Source organism: Alnus glutinosa, chromosome 14 (assembly GCF_958979055.1).
Source record: "Alnus glutinosa chromosome 14, dhAlnGlut1.1, whole genome shotgun sequence".
Classification (NCBI taxonomy): Eukaryota; Viridiplantae; Streptophyta; class Magnoliopsida; order Fagales; family Betulaceae; genus Alnus; species Alnus glutinosa.
In genome coordinates, this window is record NC_084899.1 from 15,807,760 (window position 1) to 15,827,016 (window position 19,257).

Consider the following 19,257-nt stretch of genomic DNA (forward strand, 5'->3'; position numbering starts at 1 on the left):
ATTATGTTAGATTCAAGCAATATTCGTAATCAATCCTTTTATTGTTACATATATATATCAATATTGTCAAGAGAAAAAACTTCACTTAACATTTTTGAACTTTCATCTCTTTGACAATCATTCTCATAAAGGTTCAAAACTCTTAATTTAGTGTATCAAACTTTAAAAAGTTTGTAATGATTCTCCTTCCATTAGGGTTTGAGGTTAAATCAGACGGAATATAGGTGAAATGTCATTTATTCTCCTGTATTTAAAAATTATTTAATTTTTAAATAATTCAAAAAAAAAAAAAAAAACAACAAAAACATGGAGCTAGCCCATAGCTTGGTCGTGGGTTAGCCCGGCAGCAATTTTTTTTACTTAATTTTAAAACAAGGGTATCTTGGATATTTTTACCATCTTCTATTTAGGATTCAATAGAAAATCCTAATGGATGAGCGACATTAAAAAAAATTTAAAGTTGAATATACTAAATTAAAAGTCTTTTAACTTTAAGAGAGTGATTGCAAATGGCGGTGAAAATTCAAGAATCATGTACAGTTTCACTTACCTTAAAACTTGCATAAAAGCATTCATCGGACACTAGTAGAGTTGAGCAAGAAAGCTTGTGATTTCCTCTCATAGTAAAAGTTATTGGAAGAGGAAGCATCAGCTGAGAAGATCATCACCCCATTAACTTCAAATCCGTTTTCCTTCAAAAGATCCAAGGCTTCAAAGAATGGATCCCCTTGAATTCCTTTTCCATTGACTTCGTAGCTAGGCAGCAATTTATCCCTATCAAATTGCCTAGCACGAACCCTAAAGGTTTCCAAGTATCCCTTTGGAGTGGAAACCTTGTCGGTGTAGAATTGGTAGTTAACATGGTCAATGGCATTTCCATAGCCATTGAAGAGCTGGATATAGGGTATTGTAGTGGCATAAAAGGGTGCAATGGTAGCTATGGAAATTACGCTTTGGTTCTTCAACGTGGCAATCAGCTCGCCCATGCAGTAAGCAAAAGTGCTACTTGAGTTGTGTTTTGGGAAATTTTCATAGTCAATGTCGATGCCATCAAGATGGTATTTGGTCACTATGGATCGGAGGGATGAGAATGCATTAGATATCCAAAGCTGAGGGTCTACCGGATCGTACCTGTTAGAATATAAATAAAATAATTAAATAAATTTTAAATTTTTTAGATAATTAAGTTGGGATTTAACATGGTATTAATAGAGAAAATATCATGAATTCGAATCTTATTTCCGTCAATTCATCTAATTTTAATTAAATATTCTATATGTTGGGCCTCAATATAAATTATACGTTTAAATTAATTATTGAGAAAACTTCACTTAACTCCCTTGAATTGTCGTCGCTTTTGCAATTGAGATATTATGCGTCTACAACTTCTGTAAAACTTTTTACAACTCCAATATTATTTTTTAAAAAAAAAATCAATCATTGAATATGTATGACCCACATGTAGGAAAACAGATCCAATAGTTAGTTTGAAAAAAAATAATTGTTAGAATTGTACAGGAGTACAAATGTTGTAAATGTATCATATCTCTTTGCAATTACCCGTAAACTTCAAAAACTTTCAATTTAGTATACCCATCTTTCAAAAAATTTCAATTTCACCCTTCCGTTAGGGTTTTCCTTTAAATCCTATATATATAATTTAATGATTGAGGCATGGATATATACTTTTACAAATTCCGTTAAATCCTGACAAACGCCTAAAACCTCAATTTTGTTCCTTTTTTTTTCTTTAAAAAATGGAGGGTATTTTGTGAATTTTGACACCCAGCCCTCCGTTAGGATTTAACAGAAAATCCGTTAAAAATAAAAAATAAAAATTGAAAGATGGATACACTAAATCAAAAAAATTTTAAGTTTATGAGGGTAATGGCAAATGCAATGAAAGTTCAGGGAGATTAAGCAAAGTTTTCCTTTTATTATTTCCTATAAACAAAAACTTTTAAAATAAGTGATAATTTAACGGTACCAACGAAGAACTTTTTGGCCGAGGCTCCAGCCGGAGAGGCTAGCTAAGGCTTTTACATTGGGGTGGCGTGCCTTGATGGCTGCAACGGAGGCTGGGGTTAATGTATCAGCCCAATATGGTGAGAATGTGCCATTCTGGGGCTTCCCCGATGGGTCTGCATCGATTGCAAAGCTAAGTATGAAATGGAAGTCGATGCCATCTTCAACCGGAACACGATCAAATGTGATGGGAACGCCAGTGGCTCCGATGTACTCCATCATCACCTTCCCATCTATAAATTAACCCACAGAAAATATATAGCCTAGATCAGGAAAAACTGAAATGTTATGAATTTGATAATATATATAATATATATTACGTAATATAATTACTTTTAATGTATTAAAAGTATTTTTTTAAACTTCTTAATGCAATCTCAAACATGCCCTAATCATAGTTTGTTTGTTTTTAAAAGCTGAAACTATAATATTTATCACAGTCTGCAATAGAAAAAGTCTTCCTTTTCAACCTTCAAATTCTCTATATGGAAAACAAGATTGAGCGTATTTGTTATTTTCGAAAGCCTTTTGTGCTATGAACAGAGAGTTGATCTAATTAAATTTTATGTAAAAAAGCCTTTACTGCTTACCACAAATTCGTAGTAAGATGAAGGTGATTAGAGCAATAGGGAGGAGACAGAGATGAAGGTTGATCATCCTTGTTGGCATATGCATGTTTGTGTGATCGATCGAATGTGTGGACCAAGAAATCAATTCTACTTAATTTATATGGTTGCTCTACTTGATACGTAAGCCGGCCAAAACATTGTGGTATTTCTGGTTTGACAAATGGATCAAACAAAAACGGTTCATTCATTTTTAGACAACTGGGTGAAGGCCGGCTACAAGAAGTCGTATGTTTTTGTATGTTGTTTGTAAGGAATAAGTCATGCAGCACAGACTTTTTCTTGTTTTGTGAGAACATAAAGGTTTATGCTAATTAACGATCCAATCCAATATTTGCTAGCATATATATAGCATCTTGTTTTTTCTAGCCGTCCACAATTTTATGACCAAAAATTGAACAGCAGCGATTTTACTAGGAAGAATGCCGTATTCTTCAAGGAATTAGATGCTTTTGAGTGGTGTCGGCTAGTAGAATCATCGAAACATTATTCGATATATTATGATGTACCCAATATCAACCAGGCCAGGCCCAAAAACAGCCTGTTAGCCCCAATACGCAAGGGCTCGATCTACCTCGCAAAAATCAATAATCAAACGCCACGTGTAGTTGGATGACACCCCGTGCAACCCATGCAGGGAAGAGATCGAGAACTCATATACGTAAAGGGAAACCAACCATTACAAGGTATGCATATACTGATTCGACCCTAGATAGAATATTTCATTGTTTTTATTACCCACCTCTCAAAGAAACCCTACTAATTTAAGCATCGGAGATATCTTCTACTAGCACACCCAGCAAGTCTCCAAGCTTACCCAACCCCTTCTTTTGCAGGCATTCACAATTTGGGGCTTGGGTGCAATCAACTACATTAGTAGTTGTCGCCGTTTATGGGAATTGAGGTTAATGAGTTCCTAGACAAAGTTCGTATGCCAAACACCAGATCAATGAGTGCCCAGAAGAATGATGATATGGCCCCTCAGGACCAATGAATCTCCATGCACCATCAAACTCAATATATGACTATAAAACAAATTAAACCAGGCAATGATGTTTCAATTCAATCAATGAACCCGGAAAGTCTCTAAGCTTACACAATCCCTTTTTTTACTAGCATTCGCAATTTGAACGATGAATTGCATAAAAATAACCTTTTCTTACTTGTCCTTGTTGAAAAATCATTGAATGAAGCAAATTGAGGAGATTAAAAAAAAAAAAAAAACATTATTGAGGAAGCTGTTAAAATTTGGATCAGCTATTCAATGGTGACTATGAATTATACAAATTTAGGTTGGACAAAAATTTCCTACAAATTAAGTTGTAGGAGTTTTTACAAACCATCCTTTAAAAAGTGACGTGTGTCCTTTAAACATGTGAGAAGAGCATATTTTCTTGTTAATAATATTAAAAAAGCATGTGAGAAGTACATATTATTTTAAAAAAACATGTATTTTTCACATACTAAGAGATACATGTTACTTTTTTAAAGGTTGGAGTCCTACAATCGAACTTGAAGGATATTTTTGTCCATTTGGGTTCAAGCATCTTTGTGGGCTTTAAAACCGTGGTTAACTATTATCGTTCTTGACCTGTAGCTATGTCAACTGTTTAAAATTTTAATAAACTCAAGCTGAGTACAATTCAAATTATACAGTCTATACTTGTGAGGTATTCTTCTGGGAGTTTGGCTAATCCAAAAGCTGCACCAAGAATCAAAGTGTAACGCCCAAGAAAATAAATAAGAGTTTAGTATTAATAAGTTATATTTATTAAATAAGATAGAACTAATATTATATTTTAAATATTATATTTATATATTTAAATATTAGGGGTTAAATTACAATTAAAAATGAGAAAGGAATAAAATAAAAAGGGGCAAAGTTGTAATGTAGAAAGGATAGAGGCTAGTATTAAAATAGAGATATGATAGGCAGGGGCAAACCAACCCGCCCTGCCCGACCCTTTCCTACGTGGAAAGGGCCATTTCAGTTTTAATGCATTTTTTTCTTTTTTAAAAAAAATTAAAAATTAAAAATTTCAAAATTTGAAACCAAAACCACTGCAGTGCCCCCATTTTCTCATTTCTGTTCCCACCTTCCCACCGAGCTTCCCCCCAAATTTTCCCTCCCTCTCTCCATCTACCCATTTTCTTCCCACCGTCGACCACCACGCACGACCCGCCACCGTCGTGCTCCATCTTCAACCAACCACCGGCCGTTCTCCGTCGTTCATCCAGTTCCTGCCGTTCTCCGTCGTTCTTCCAGTTCCAGCCGTCTTCCAGTTCCGGCGACCATTTTCACACGAGCCCGCCACCGTCGTTCTCCATCTCCAGCCAAAACCCAACCACCATGTGATCTCCATCTCCCGCCGTCTTTCATCTCCAACAAAGAGACCGCCGACGAGGTCCCCACTTCCGGCCCAGATTTCCCCCATTTCTAGCTCTGGTACCGATTTCCTCTATCTATGACTTTCCTTTTATAAATTCCAAACCCCCCTCCCCCCGTCGATTTGCAATTCTTTGAGCATTTACATGCTAATTAATTATTGCAAAACTACCATATGTTATTCTTTTCTTTTACACTATTTATCTGCAGAATTTTGCTTCTAAACAAGTCTGGAAATGTCAGTACTATTTGAGTTAAGTAGTTGATAAGCGTTGTAAGTTATGTGATAAAATTAATGATTGAGAAAAGGTTAGGTTAATAGAAATGAAATTATCAATTTTCTCTCATGTCATTGCCAAGTAGCAACATTTATTTGCATGGGCTGAGATTCAACTTCTAATAGAGGCTCTTGCCTCTTGGAAATATAATGTAGCATGTCTAATTCGATAAAAAGCTTAGATTCATAGTTTCTGACTGATTCATGAAAAGGATATTCGAGCATATGCTGTTTCGATGTTTTGGATTGTTCCCCTTCCACAAAATGAATTGCATGATGCTGTTGTAGGAAAAGGAACGAATACTCATTCATTTTCTTTGACAAAGATTGTTTTGGGGCAATCCGCAATAAAAAAAAAAATATGGGTTTTGTTGATTGGTTGAGTTTTTTTTCTTGCCTTGACAATACTGTTTTTTCTTGGTGCATTCTAGGCCTATTCCCTTGATAGAAAAATAAATTATAATATTCTAGGTATTTGTTTATACGGTTCTTATTTTTTTGGGTTTGTGAAGTTTTGATTTTGTTCTTATGCTTAGGCCTTTATTGAGTGCTATGTTTCTTGAGTACTTTTCTTGTAATTATGAACTAAATGATAATGCATTGATATGAATCTTTATTTGTTACAGAAACTTTTAGATGGACTTATCACAACTGGACTTGATTTCACAATGCGAAGATAATTGTTCATTGACACATATTGAACTTGATGATGTTGTGCCCATCGAAATGGACCCTCAAAATGGTATGTTGGGCACTTCATGCTTACTTTTAATTTTTGTAACATAACTTTACACCATGTTTATTTATTTATATTCATTTTGTGATAGATGGAAATGGAAATGAAATTGTAGCTGATGAACAATTGAATGATAGTGTGGTTAATTGTCGGTCCAAGGCCAAGCTCATAGATGGAGATAAAGTTGTTGAGGAACCTAAGAACAGTATGCTATTTGGCTCCATAGAGGAAGTCATTGACTATTATAGGAATTATGCAAAGCAAGTGGGATTTGGTGTGATACAAAAGAAGAAAAAAAAGTATGAAAATGGAGATGTACATTACATCACCCTGACATGTGCTCGTGGAGGCAAAGCATCAGTCAATTCAAGTAATAACATTTGCAAGCCTAACAAAACAAGCAAAACGGGGTGTAAGGCTACTTTGAATGCAACGTTAGTGGGTACATCGTGGTATGTGACAAATGTAAATCTAGGGCATAATCACGATTTAAGCTCAGGTAAAGCAAGATACTTTCGGTGCAACAAGATGTTGGATCCTGCTACGAAGAGAAAGCTTGATATAGATGATAGAGCTGAAATCCGTACGAATAAAATTTATAACTCACTAGCCGTTGAAGCGGGGGGATATGAGAATCTTACATTTGGAGAGAGAGAGAATGTCGCAATTATATTGCGAGCTCAAGATGCCTTCGCCTTGGCACAGGAGGTGCCGCAGTACTTCGTGACTATTTCAATAGAATGCAGAAATTGAATGATGATTTCTATTTTAATATAGACGTGGATGATGAGTGTAGGCTGAGAAATGTGTTTTGGGCTGATGCACGAAGTAGGGCATCATATGAAGATTTTGGTGATGTGGTTACATTTGACACAACATACTTAACCAACAAATACCAAATGCCATTTGCCCCTTTTGTGGGAGTAAACCATCATGGTCAATCAATTCTTTTAGGAGCGGCATTAAAGGATTCAGCGTCATTTGTTTGGTTGTTCGAGGCATGGTTGAAACGCATGAAGGGCCGTGCGCCAGGGGCAATTATTACAGATCAAGATAGGGCCATGAAAAATGCTATTAATAAGGTGTTTCTGAATCCCCATCATAGATTTTGTTTATGGCATATATTGAAAAAAATTCCAGAAAAGTTTGGATCACATTCACAATACATTGACATTAAGAGTGCCATTCGAAATTGTGTATATAATTCTCATACATGTGACGAGTTTGATGCATGTTGGCAGAGTATGCTCAAGTGTTATAATATGGAGGAGAATGCATGGCTGCGTAATTTATACAGTGAATGGACTTTCTGGGTACCGGCATATTTGAATGGTGTGTTTTGGGCCGGCATGACTACCACACAATGTAGTGAGAGTACGAATGCATTTTTTGATGGTTATGTGCACTCATCCACTTCATTGAAGGAATTTGTAGATCAATACGATAACGCTTTGCGTAGGAAGGTTGAGGTTGAGAATGTTGCTGATTTTGATTCCTTCAATACCACAATTTCATGTGTAAGCTATTGGCCCCTTGAGAAGCAATTTCAAAAAATGTACACCCATGCAAAGTTTAAAGAAGTTCAGAAGGAGATTTCAGAGGTTATGTATTGTTCTTCCTCTCTTCTAAAAAGTGAATGTGGAATTAGTACCTATCAGGTGATCGAACGGGTAGAAATTAATGAATCCTACAGGAAAAAAAATCATTTTTAATATTTGCTACAATGGTCCTGTATGTGAAGTGAATTGCAGTTGTTGTTTGTTCAAATCAAGAGGAATTTTGTGCAAACATGCCATATCTGTGTTGACTACATTTGAAGATGTGGATTTGTTGCCCAAAAAGTATTTTCTAAACCGATGGAGGAAGGATTTGAAGCGGCCATATAAGCTAATCAAGAGTAGCTATGATCCCTTGAATGGCAACCCTATTGCAGATCAATATGCTGAACTGAGCAAAAATGTGCTGAAGTTAGCCGCAACTGTAGCACCAAACGTGGACCATTGCATGGAAGTGCAAAAGTATGTTGATATGCTAATTAAGAAATTTAGCAGTCCAAGCTGTGAACAAAGTCAACCTTCCCAATCGCTCTCAAGTGCAAAAGATCTCCCAAGTGCACCTATGATCGATAATGAAGCCATGGATTGTATGGAGGTGGAGGTGTGTAGTCCTCTCATGGCTCGGACTAAAGGGAAGCGGCCATCAACCAGAAAAGTGTCTGTGGTTGAAAAAGCAGTGAGGAAAAAGTCAAAAGGAGGAAATAAGAAACAGAGTAACACAAATCCCGAGCAGCAAAGGAATAAAAAGGAGAAGGTATCCATAGATTCGAAAGTCGTTGTATGTGCACATATTGATGTGTAATTTTAATATTAAATTTAACATTTTTTTTTTAAAGACATGCCAATTGCCAAAGATCGCTAGTAGATGAACTGGACACAAGTGAAGATCCGTTGCTTTTTTCAACTGATGTGCAGCATGACCAAGTGATTGAAACACAAAATAGTGTACTTACACAAGTACTGAAAGGGGGGGAAAAAGTTCATATACGTGCATTTGATTCATACATGTTGACTAATAATTTAATTTCATATCTCATATTAATCATTCGAGGTATTTGTTTCAGACGTTCGGGAATTCACAGTCATCATGTATTTTAGAAGGAGATTTTATATACTTGTCGTAAGTGGTAAGGTCTCTTTGATTAAAGTAATTTTTTTTTTTCTTTGGGAGGTCAATTGTTCTTACTAAAGTTTGCTTGTGTGCTAATTTTTAGGAGGAAAAGAGGTGGGTGATGAGTGTAATGGAATTTGAATCAGGTGAAAATGTTCTTTCCTTATATGAGTTTGAGTACCATAAACCATAAACCATAAGCGCTATTCTTGTTCTAAATTCTGATATATTTGCTTTGTACATTCTAGAGTGGATGCAGTAAAATAGTAAATGATATGTTTTTGAGTTCAATGCTGGTGTATCTGAGAGTTTGTGCTGAGTCAAGTTATTCATGGTCATGTATACTATGTTTGGCTGGATGCGTTCTGATTGGAATTTTTACTTGTCTTTTTCGGCTTGCTTTGATTTATTTTCCTTTGCTTCGTATTGTCGGGATTACAACATGCATTTGTGAGTGTTTATCTTACTCAAAACTCTCTCTGCCCTCGGCATCTGTGCATCTGTGCATTTGTTTATCAATCGCATCAGTGCATCTGATATCTTATACTCATTGGCTCAGCTTCTTTGCGCTTATATTGAAAAATGCAGTTGTTGTTCCCTTGCTTTTTCTCTTTTTGAGAATCTCTTTTTCTCCCTAATGAATGGTTGAACAATCATTTGGGTGGTTTTCACAAGATTTCTAGTCCACTAGCATATAGATGCACTTGGTGCAATTTTATTTTTTTAATGAGAAACAGGACAGATGGATGTTGGATGCTCATATTCAAATCTTAGTTGTGCTGGTTCAGTAGGTTAATAAGGCATGAAAGAGTACTGGTAGTCATGTTTGGCATTTATTTCTCTTGTGTTGTCACTTTCAACTCAATGAATCTTAGCTTAATGGATCCCAAAAGCCATAGGCTCGGCACATGGCACTATTTCAGCTTTTGAGTCTATTGCTTTTGAGAGCAACTGGCCGGCATGGCCTGCAGCCTGCAGGATATCGAACAAAAAAATATATTTTCCAGGGCATGCACTTTGCTACATTCATGTAAATCAGATTGGGGGCAGCTATGGTTGTTGCTAATTACTTCTAATCATGAATTATGGACTTGCCCGTTATAGGTAAGTGAGCAATTAATTAATGTGAATATCCATCTATAGGAGGATGTTCAAATACCCCTCATTGCATGAGGACAGCTTTTATATTGGAAATATCAATCATTTGAATTTTGATGGCTCTCTATATTTGCAATTTAATTATGAGACAGTAGAAGAAGATAAAGCCAAAAGGAAAAGAAAAGAACATCCACTTTGGCATTTGATTAAAACTGCTGTGATATTCATGTGGCTAACTGCACCCTAATTCTTTATGCAGATTTGTTTCTTGCCCTGGATAAAGATATGAATGGAACATTGAGCAAGCAGGAGCTTCAACACCAGTTTCTACATTATTTTCCTACTTTTTCTATGTAAATTTGGATTCAACTTTTTCAGTCTTTTTGTAGTAAATTATCTTATGGATAGCTCAGTTTTTCACGGACACTTGAGTTACTCTATGTTCCATGCACATAGAGATATTCCATGCACAAAAACCATGTCTTCATCTTGCAATTGACATGACTTTGCTTAAGAATGGCGTGCCCCAGGGTGTAGAAAATAGCCATGATGGAGATTTTTTTTATCTTCATCTAACAATAGACATGATTATGCTTAAGAATGCCGTGCACCAGAGTGTATAAATAGACATGATGCAGATATTCCAATGCAATGGAATTTTCCAATAAAGATATGGGACTTTTAAAGCACAACAATTTTTTAGGCTCAAATTCAATGAAAGATGCAGGAATAGGTCTAATTAATCCACTCAATTCTTAACAGTAATTTCCTAGTTTTATGTCTCTAAAACTTACAAAACTCAGCCAAATAGACAAGCCAAAATCACCCAACAACTAAAGAAAAGAGCAAAGAAACTGCAGGAACATCGCTACCAAACACCAACCCAACTCATAAATTAAACACCTTAAGATAACTTCAATTAATTTGAAGTCCAAAAGATTCACAAATCATTTCTCCATTAATATTTTAAGACCAAAAGACAACAATTCAGTTTAACATACATTTAGGAAATTCGTACAAGCAGAAAAAAGTTTCATACAACTGAATTGTTTCCATAAATTCATTTTAACATCAAGTTAGTATGTCTAGGTTCACTATAACTACAAAAATAAAAGGCTAAAAACAAAATGACAACTAACAACAAAACACGAAACATCTTCCCATTATTTTGCGCTAATTGTTCCTTACATTTTTTTTCAATCAATTCCTCAACTTTCTCCATTTCTTTCAAATGTTGCGCTAATTGTTCCTTGCATTTTTTTCTCAATTACTTCCTCAACTTTGTCATTGTCAGCTTGTCTTCTCTCCTCCATCTCTTTTAGATGTTGCGTTAATCTCTTCTCGTATGCAGACATCTCATTATCAGCCCATTCAAAAAAATACAGTCACCGACTTTCTGCATGAAAAAAAAAAAGGGTCAGCAAAAATGTCATAAACTACTAATGACGAAATATAACACAAAGCTAATTTCAAAATATAACAAAAATTACCTTGTAGTTATTACATCCATACCACTTTTTAGCGGGGTTGGATGTGGTCCAAGAGTTCCTTAGATGTGCAGGAACTCTACACTTACATAACGGAGGGCCGCTTGACAAATCACTTGTTGTAGACATTTACGTGTGCCTACATGACATGAGAATCTTCTATATATTGAATTGGGGGCTAAATACTAGAAGGAATAAAACACTCAACAGAACCTAAATATTTCTTACCCCAACTACTTAGGGACAAGAGCAGTGACTAGATTTACATAAATTGAAGTTACTGTCCATACAATGCAATTTAGAACATCATTGATTAAACTGCTGTCAAATTAAGTGCATCACCTTGCACTATACATTGCAGTGACCAAACATGCCGAATTCATAAACTCCACATTGCAGTGAACCAAACATGAATCACCTTGCACTATACATTGCAGTGAACCAAACAAGCTCAAATTCCACCAAAATCCATCTAACATAACAAAACAAAAACAAAAACAAAAAGTCCTCAAATTCTACCAACCCTTTTTTTCTTGAACTTCAAAATTAAAAAATGACGAGGATACATCCATAAAAAAATATATATATAGATTCAGATCAAACAAAATTAAACTTGCTTGAGAAATCTCAACAAAAAATCCTCAAAATTAATTTTTATAGGAGTTATGAAGAGCCATAGGCACCACCAATTTTCATCAAAACAGAAGGAAGCCATCCAAATATAAGAAGATTTTGCAGCTAAGTCATTCGTATAGGATTGATATTGGGAGTGCTTAAATGCTAACTCTAATATTACATGCAATTTTTATTTTTATTTTTTCTAAAATATCTTAAAGTAGTCGAACCTATTATGATTCCAGAATTCTCAATTTAAGGTAGAAACGTTATTGAAGTGGAAGTGGAACGATAAGGTAACCGGCGAAAAAATCTATCCATGAACATGTACATATACACAAAGCAGCCAAGGAAGGTAATACAATACCTTAGAGAAGAAGAGGTGAAGACAGGTTTTGTTGAAGTTGGCGGAGCTGGGTCACAGTAGCTGAAAAAACCAAAAAATGGGGGAGATCGGAAATATCAGAATTTATTTTTGTATCAAGGGAACAAGCCCAGAATGCACCAAGAAAAAACTGTATTGTTAGGGCAAAGCCAAGAAAAAAAAAACTCAACCAATCAACAAAACCTATATTTTTTTATTGCGGATAAAGTCAAGGAATAAAAACATAGAAATACGTCATTGGTGTTTCAAAATTCCAAAAAAAAAAAAAAAAAAAAAAAAAAAAAAAAAAAAAAAAAAAACTCATTTCAGTTCATGAAAGCCAAATTAATAGAAACAAACTATTTAAGTTTCAGAAATCCGGTTGGATGTGGCTCCGGTACTGTGACAGATTTTCAAGACAAGACCTAAGTAAGTAGAGCAAATAAGTACTTCAATATAAAAAAAAAATCGTTCACTCTAATTCCAGTAACACTAAAACTAAACCAACTAGTGAAACTAACCAATAAATTTTTCTCATAAACCTGTAATACAATTTCAAAGAAAAGTTGCACATTCAAAACTACAAGAGGAACCTAATACTTACTTTGACACCATAAAATAATGATAGAATCAGACGTTGTGCTTCAATCAGACTTTCCAGTCCGGACAAATTCAAATAACCTTGTGGACATGTACATATTGTGATTGCTGACAACAAGAATCCGAGGTACAACATCATAAGTAAGGAGATCCGAAAATAACTGAAAAAATCAAACCATACATGTAAAGCACCTAGTCATGCAATATCCTTAGAAAGTTTCCTTAGTAAATGTTATTTCAGCAACTAACAATCAAGAATCATAAATCCATAATGTCAAGAAGCCCTTTCAAGAACCGAATAATCTTATATATAATTGGTTACTCATTACTTCAACAGATGCATCTTATTTCCAAGTTATGACATTAATTTCCAATTTTTCAAGTTATTAATTAAATATTATCATTGAGAATGAAAATGGAGCATGTGTGTTTTTTTGTGTGGGTGAGAGAGAGAGAGTCCAACGATAATATAGTGTTTGTATTCCAAATGACTCAACTTTTTGAAATTCAGTATAAAAGGAAGAAAATGCATTAGGAAGAGCAAGGAACATACAATAATTAATTAGCATGTAAATGCTCCAAGAATTGCAAATCGACGGGGGGGAGGGGGGTTTGGAATTTATAAAAGGAAAGTCATAGATGGAGGAAATCGGTACCAGAGCCGGAAATGGGTCGCCGAAAGTGGGGGACCTCATCGGCGGTTGCTCTGTCGGAGATGAAAGACGGCGGGAGATGGAGATCGCACGGTGGTTGGGTTTTGGCCGGAGATGGAGAACGACGGTGGCGGGCTCGTGCGAAAATGGTCGCCGGAACTGGGAGATGGAGAACGACAGTGGCGGGCTTGTGCGAAAATGGTCGCCAAAACTGGAAGACGGCCGGAACTGGAAGAACGACGGAGAACGGTCGAAACTGGAAGAACGACGGAGAACGGTCGGAACTGGAAGAACAACGGAGAACGGCCAGAACTAGATGAACGACGGAGAACGGCCAGTGGTTGGCCGAAGATGGAGCACGACGATGGCGAGTCGTGCGTAGTGGTCAACGATGGGAAGAAAATGGGTAAATGGAGAGAGGGAGGGAAAATTTGGGGGGAACCTCGGTGGGAAGGTGGGAACAGAAATGAGAAAATGGGGGCACTACAATGGTTTTGGTTTCAAATTTTCAAATTTTTAATTTTTAATTTTTTTTAAAAAAAGAAAAAAAATGCATTGAAACTGAAATGACCCTTTCCACGTAGGAAAGGGCTGGGCAGGGGCCGATTGGTTTGCCCCTACCTATCATATCTCATTAAAATAATACCAAAGCTGGTCTTATCCACAACCACGTGTGTAGCTGTGGATTGCTTTGGGGGAGATATTTTCTCCCCCACAATTGAAACACAAGGGCTGAAGCCCTTTGTTTCGTGTAGCAACACACCCTCCTTTTTTTTTTTTAAGCACGACCCCCTCCCTCTTCCTGTTCTTCCCTTTCCTTTCTTTGTATTCTCTTCCCCTCTACCCCTTCTCTTTGTCTCACACACGCACCTGAGAGATAACAAATCGAGTTTGAGAGAGAGAGCTCGAGATGCAGAGAAATCTAGCCCAAGAGATAGACGATGGTGAGATAGATCCAGCCGAGAGAGAGAGAGAGAGAGAGAGAGAGAGAGAGAGAGAGAGAGAGAGAGAGAGAGAGAGAGAGAGCATGATTGTGGGGGAAGTGAAGTCCGGCTGAGAGAGAGAAGAAGAAGATGGTGAAGCTAAAAGAGAGGTTCCGACCATGGGTTTTTATAGGGAAAAATATTTAGCTTTTATTTGCAATTTCATTTTACCCATTGTGTATTAAGCATGAAAATCATGTTTAATATTTAGGATTTTATTTGGGTTTGATTTAGGTTGGAATTTTGGGGTTCCAATCAAATGGTTGTATGGGTATTATAGGTGAGTTGTTGATTCCAAAATTGGGAGTTGGATTTGTAATGGCCGGTTGGGTGATTTGCTGTGTTGATTAGTTTGGATTTTAGAGAAATCATGAGGAAGAATTAGTATATAAAGGGTGTGCTAAGACAATATAATAAATAAGTAGGTGAATAAATAAAAGATAAATAAGATAAGATAACATATAACTTGGATCCTATCCGTGATGAATAGATTATAGCTGAGAACGAAAGTCTAATTTAGTTATAGATTGTTAGATTAACGTTTTAAAGTGTTAAACCAGTGGAATATTTGCCTAATTAGAAATAAAGTAAGAGAATAAGTAAATAGAGTAAATCTAAGAGTATAGTAAATAAAAGAATACATAAAGATTATAATATGGAAACCCTAACTCAATATAAAGGAATTATTAAATCAACCTTTTAGTGTGTAAGTTGTTAAGGTTCTATAAACCAAATACTGGGATATTTAGTTAACTAAAGTATAAAGTATTAAAAAAATAGTAAATGTATCTTAAGGTTAAGAAACAAAATAAATACGAACCTAGAGCCTAAGATTAACATAGTAAAGGACAATGGTTCTTAGCTAGGTTTAAGAAGCGAGAAATGTCACATAAAAGCACATGTGTAGCTTTATGTGATATGAAGTTTAAAGTTCGGTAGCTTAACCGAATCTAAGGATGTGATTAATTGCAAGCACATAATATGAGATTGGAAGCTTAGGACTGAAACTAGTCTTCCAATGTATAGTACGAGGTAATTGCAGTGATATGGAAAGAAGCTCTTGAGTCAAAGACCCAAGAATCAAGAGGACTGTCGACAGAGAGAATCAGTGCATCATATACTTCTTCTGTTACCACATTTGCAGAGTAGTTGTTCCCAATCTTCTTCCTTGGTTCCTTGCAGTTATTATTAAAGTGACCAGTCTTGCCACAATTCCAGCATTCTGTTAGGTTACCAGATCCATATTCGCTTATACCTTTTCTAAATCTTGATCTACCTCGTCCAGAGTTTTTACCATATCCTCTACCTCTTGTCTCGAGGTTTAAGGTAGCACCAGAACATAAGGCTTCGCTAGAATCCCTTCTGTGCATCTCCTCACTTAGAATCAAATCTCTAATATCCTCATACTTGAGTTTATTCTTCCCTATAGAACTGCTCATAGCCATTCTCATGGCTTCCCAACTATTTGGTAAAGATGCCAAGATAATCAATGCACGAATCTCATCATCAAAATCAATCTCCATGGAAGACAATTGATTTATGACTACATTGAATTCATTCAGATTCTGCGCCACCGAAACCTCTTCCGCCATCTTTAGGCTGAACAGTTTCTTCATTAGATGCACCTTGTTATTCGCAGACGGTTTTTCATACATATTTGACAAAGCAGCCATTAGACACACTATGGTTTTCTCTTTCACAATGTTGTGCACAACTGATCTTGACACTAATAACCGGATAACTGCCAGGGCCTTACGATCAAGCAGAGCCCACTTGCTATCATACATGTCATCGGTTTATTTTCCTAAAAGAGCTTGATAGAGGTCCTTTCCATAAAGAATATCTTCAATTTGCATCTTCCAATACCCAAAATCTGTGCCGATGAACTTTTCAATTCCAATCTTTGCTTCTTCTCCTGCCATCGCTCTCACCCGAACCAAAAGCTCTGATACCAGTTGTTAGGAAATTTATCCTACTTCACAAGACCCGTGGGATGCGGAAAAAAGAAAAGACAGCAAAATTAAATTAATTACACACGACACCAAGATTTAAGTGGTTCCCTCAATATGAGGTACGTCCAATGGCGAAGGCAACTCGGAGAAAATTCACTATCAAAATATAAGTACTAGAGAATAACAGGGCGAGATAACCACTCAAACCCAAAGCACTAATACACCCAATTCCCACTTTTGGGTAAAAGGAGAATAATAACAAAAGGAAAAAAACCCATCTTTCTTTTTGGTGCTCTCACCTTTTTCCTTCTCTCAATTTTCACGCTCACACCTTGGTGCCTTACTCCACACCTACCAAAGGAACCAAGCTAGTTTATAGAGTCTACAAGCCGGCGGCTCTCCTAATACTATTGTGAGAAGGAGACCAAAAAACCAAGAGTAATTTGAAAGACATGAGCCAAAAAAGACTCCAAGTCTGCTTTGGATTCCAAAACCAGAATGGAAAAGCAAACAAAAAAGGCTAGGCCCCACCACCTTTACTTGATTCAAGGCACACCACAACAAAAGAAAGAAACCCGAAAAAGCAAAACACCACAAAAAAATTCGGACAAAACTCAGCCAAGCGCACCAAATAGAATTAACCCAAAATCAAGCCTCAACCTCAATCGGCCTTCAACCACCATCGAGAACAAACACCCACAGAAAATCAACCACCAATTGAAAGTCAAAAACACTCAATCAATCAAAACTGAAAACTATAGAAAACCAAAAAATTTAAACACAACCTAATGAAATCACAGAAAATTACCTACAAAAAACGATTCCAAGCTTTCTGCCTCAAGCACTACGCCTCTCTCTCTCCTCAACCGCACAGTGGCCGGCGTAGTAGCGAGGTGGTGCCACGGCCTTCAACCGCCAGACACAAAGTCTCTCTTTTGGTTCTCTCTTTATTTTTCTCTCTTGCTCTCGACTTGATCGTCTCTCTCTTGCTGCAGAACGGTTGGAGCAGATAATGTCCTCCACATGCAACCGATTGAATGGCCTCCACATGAAAAATAATGTCCTCCAACAACTCTAGAAAGAAATCAGAGCCCTTTGTCTCTCTCTTACTCTCTTTGTTTGTGTGTATGTGTGCGGGTAGTTTTTGGAGTGAACAAATTTTTGAGAGAGAGATAGAAAGAAATAGGAAGATAAACCAAGATTGCCGTTGGTTTTTCTTAGAAAATGAAGAATTTGGAGAGAGAGAGAGAGAGAGAGAGAGAGAGAGAGAGAGAGAGAGAGAGAGAGAGAGAGTTGGAGAGATCTCCTTAGCCGTACAATCTAAGAGAGACCGACTTGGAGAGATCTCCTCAGCCACACGATCTAAGAGAGAGGTTGTCCAGGAAGATTTAGGAAGACTCCACCACGTAGCAGCTGATTTCCCCAAAAACCAACACAAAGAGATCTGAAAGATAGAAAGAGGGAATCAGGAAGATGAACTCAGTCTTGTTTTCCTTATAAAATGAAAAGCTTGGGGAGAGAGAAACAACGCAGTTCTTTCAAAAAAAATTATCAACAAAGACATTGGTGTGAACAGTAAATATCACGTTAATCTACCCTAACATGCTTCTCTATATTTTTTAATTTTTTAATGCCACGTCGGATTCCACATCAATTGGTAAGGCTCCCTTTATAAAACTTTAAGTACCTATAGTATTTCTCATAATACTTAAGAGGATTGATATGTTCAAACAAGAAGGATTGCAATAAATTAATTTGATCCATAAATTTTTTTGGTATTGTATCATAGATTTAAGATCGAATCCTCATTTTATATGCATTAGAAAAATATCTAATAGAAGAAGCTAGACTAAACATCTTGATTGATTGCAAAAGAATAAGAAAGAAAACAATGCTAAATTGAAGATTGTTAGAACTTGATTAGAATCTTAGCTTGACTTATGCTTAAAAGCATCCTAACAACTTCATGCTTTTCACCATAAAAACGTAGTCAAGCTTGACCCGCTTAATTTATTTATTTTTGGGTGAATTCGGACAATCATGCACTCTCTTAAATTGCTCACGATTATTCATTGCTAGAATATATATATATATATATATATATATATATATATATATATATATATATATATTTACATTAGGTTAATGATGGCGGGAGGCTTCCACGCCTCCCTCCTCCCTGGTTTTTGGGTTAGATGGTTTTTTTGTGGAAGTTTTGAGTCTCCCAACCATTTGGGTTGTGGATGTTTAGTTTCCCCGGTGTGGATCCGGTGGGTGTTTAGTTTTTCTGTTTTTAGTTTGTAAAGGCAGGAGAGTTCTCTGGTGAAGGTGCCGGCGGGAACTTGTCATCCATGGCGTGTCGATGGCGGAGATCGTGGTTCGTGTTTGTTCACTGTCAGATTTTGGAGGCTAGATCTACGCGTTTCCGTCATCTTCTGTTGGACGCGCGCCCTTCAACCTTGATCGCCATCAGTTTCTGGTGCTCCAGCCACTCCCCACAGTTGTGTGGTCTCTCGACGGTCGGTGTGTGGCCTTCACGCGCCTGTGTGGTTTTTGGATTGGGGCTGCGCGTGATGGCTACAACTCATGCTTTTCGTCTTGGTTGGTGGTTCTGGTGGTGCTCGGAAGCTTTTGGCGTTTGAGTGTTGATGGGTTTGTCTCTGGCGGCTACACGCGCCGTCACAGGCGGCGGCTGTTCCGGCAGACAACTTCTTTGTTGAGCTTTTCCTGTGTTGTTTGTTATTTATGTGTCCTTAGACAGTTTGCTTTGTGCGAATATAAACTTAGT

General features: G+C 36.7%; 1 protein-coding gene and 1 long non-coding RNA gene across 2 annotated transcripts; one reads left to right on the forward strand and one right to left on the reverse strand.

Annotated features, from left to right (window-relative positions):
• Positions 1 to 572: 572 nt before the first annotated feature.
• Positions 573 to 2,745, reverse strand: LOC133856739 (chitinase 2-like). The gene is made up of 3 exons (XM_062291787.1): positions 2,616 to 2,745; positions 1,988 to 2,258; positions 573 to 1,131 (listed from the first exon to the last, which is right to left on the reverse strand). Exons 1-3 carry the CDS (start codon positions 2,698 to 2,700, stop codon positions 573 to 575), a joined length of 915 nt encoding a protein of 304 aa, XP_062147771.1. The 5' UTR covers positions 2,701 to 2,745.
• Positions 2,746 to 4,826: 2,081 nt separating this feature from the next.
• On the forward strand, positions 4,827 to 10,422 carry LOC133856916 (uncharacterized). Its single transcript, XR_009898255.1, has 5 exons — positions 4,827 to 5,097; positions 5,941 to 6,056; positions 8,671 to 8,733; positions 8,821 to 8,863; positions 10,075 to 10,422. It is a non-coding gene; the product is annotated as an uncharacterized LOC133856916 (long non-coding RNA).
• Positions 10,423 to 19,257: the final 8,835 nt, after the last annotated feature.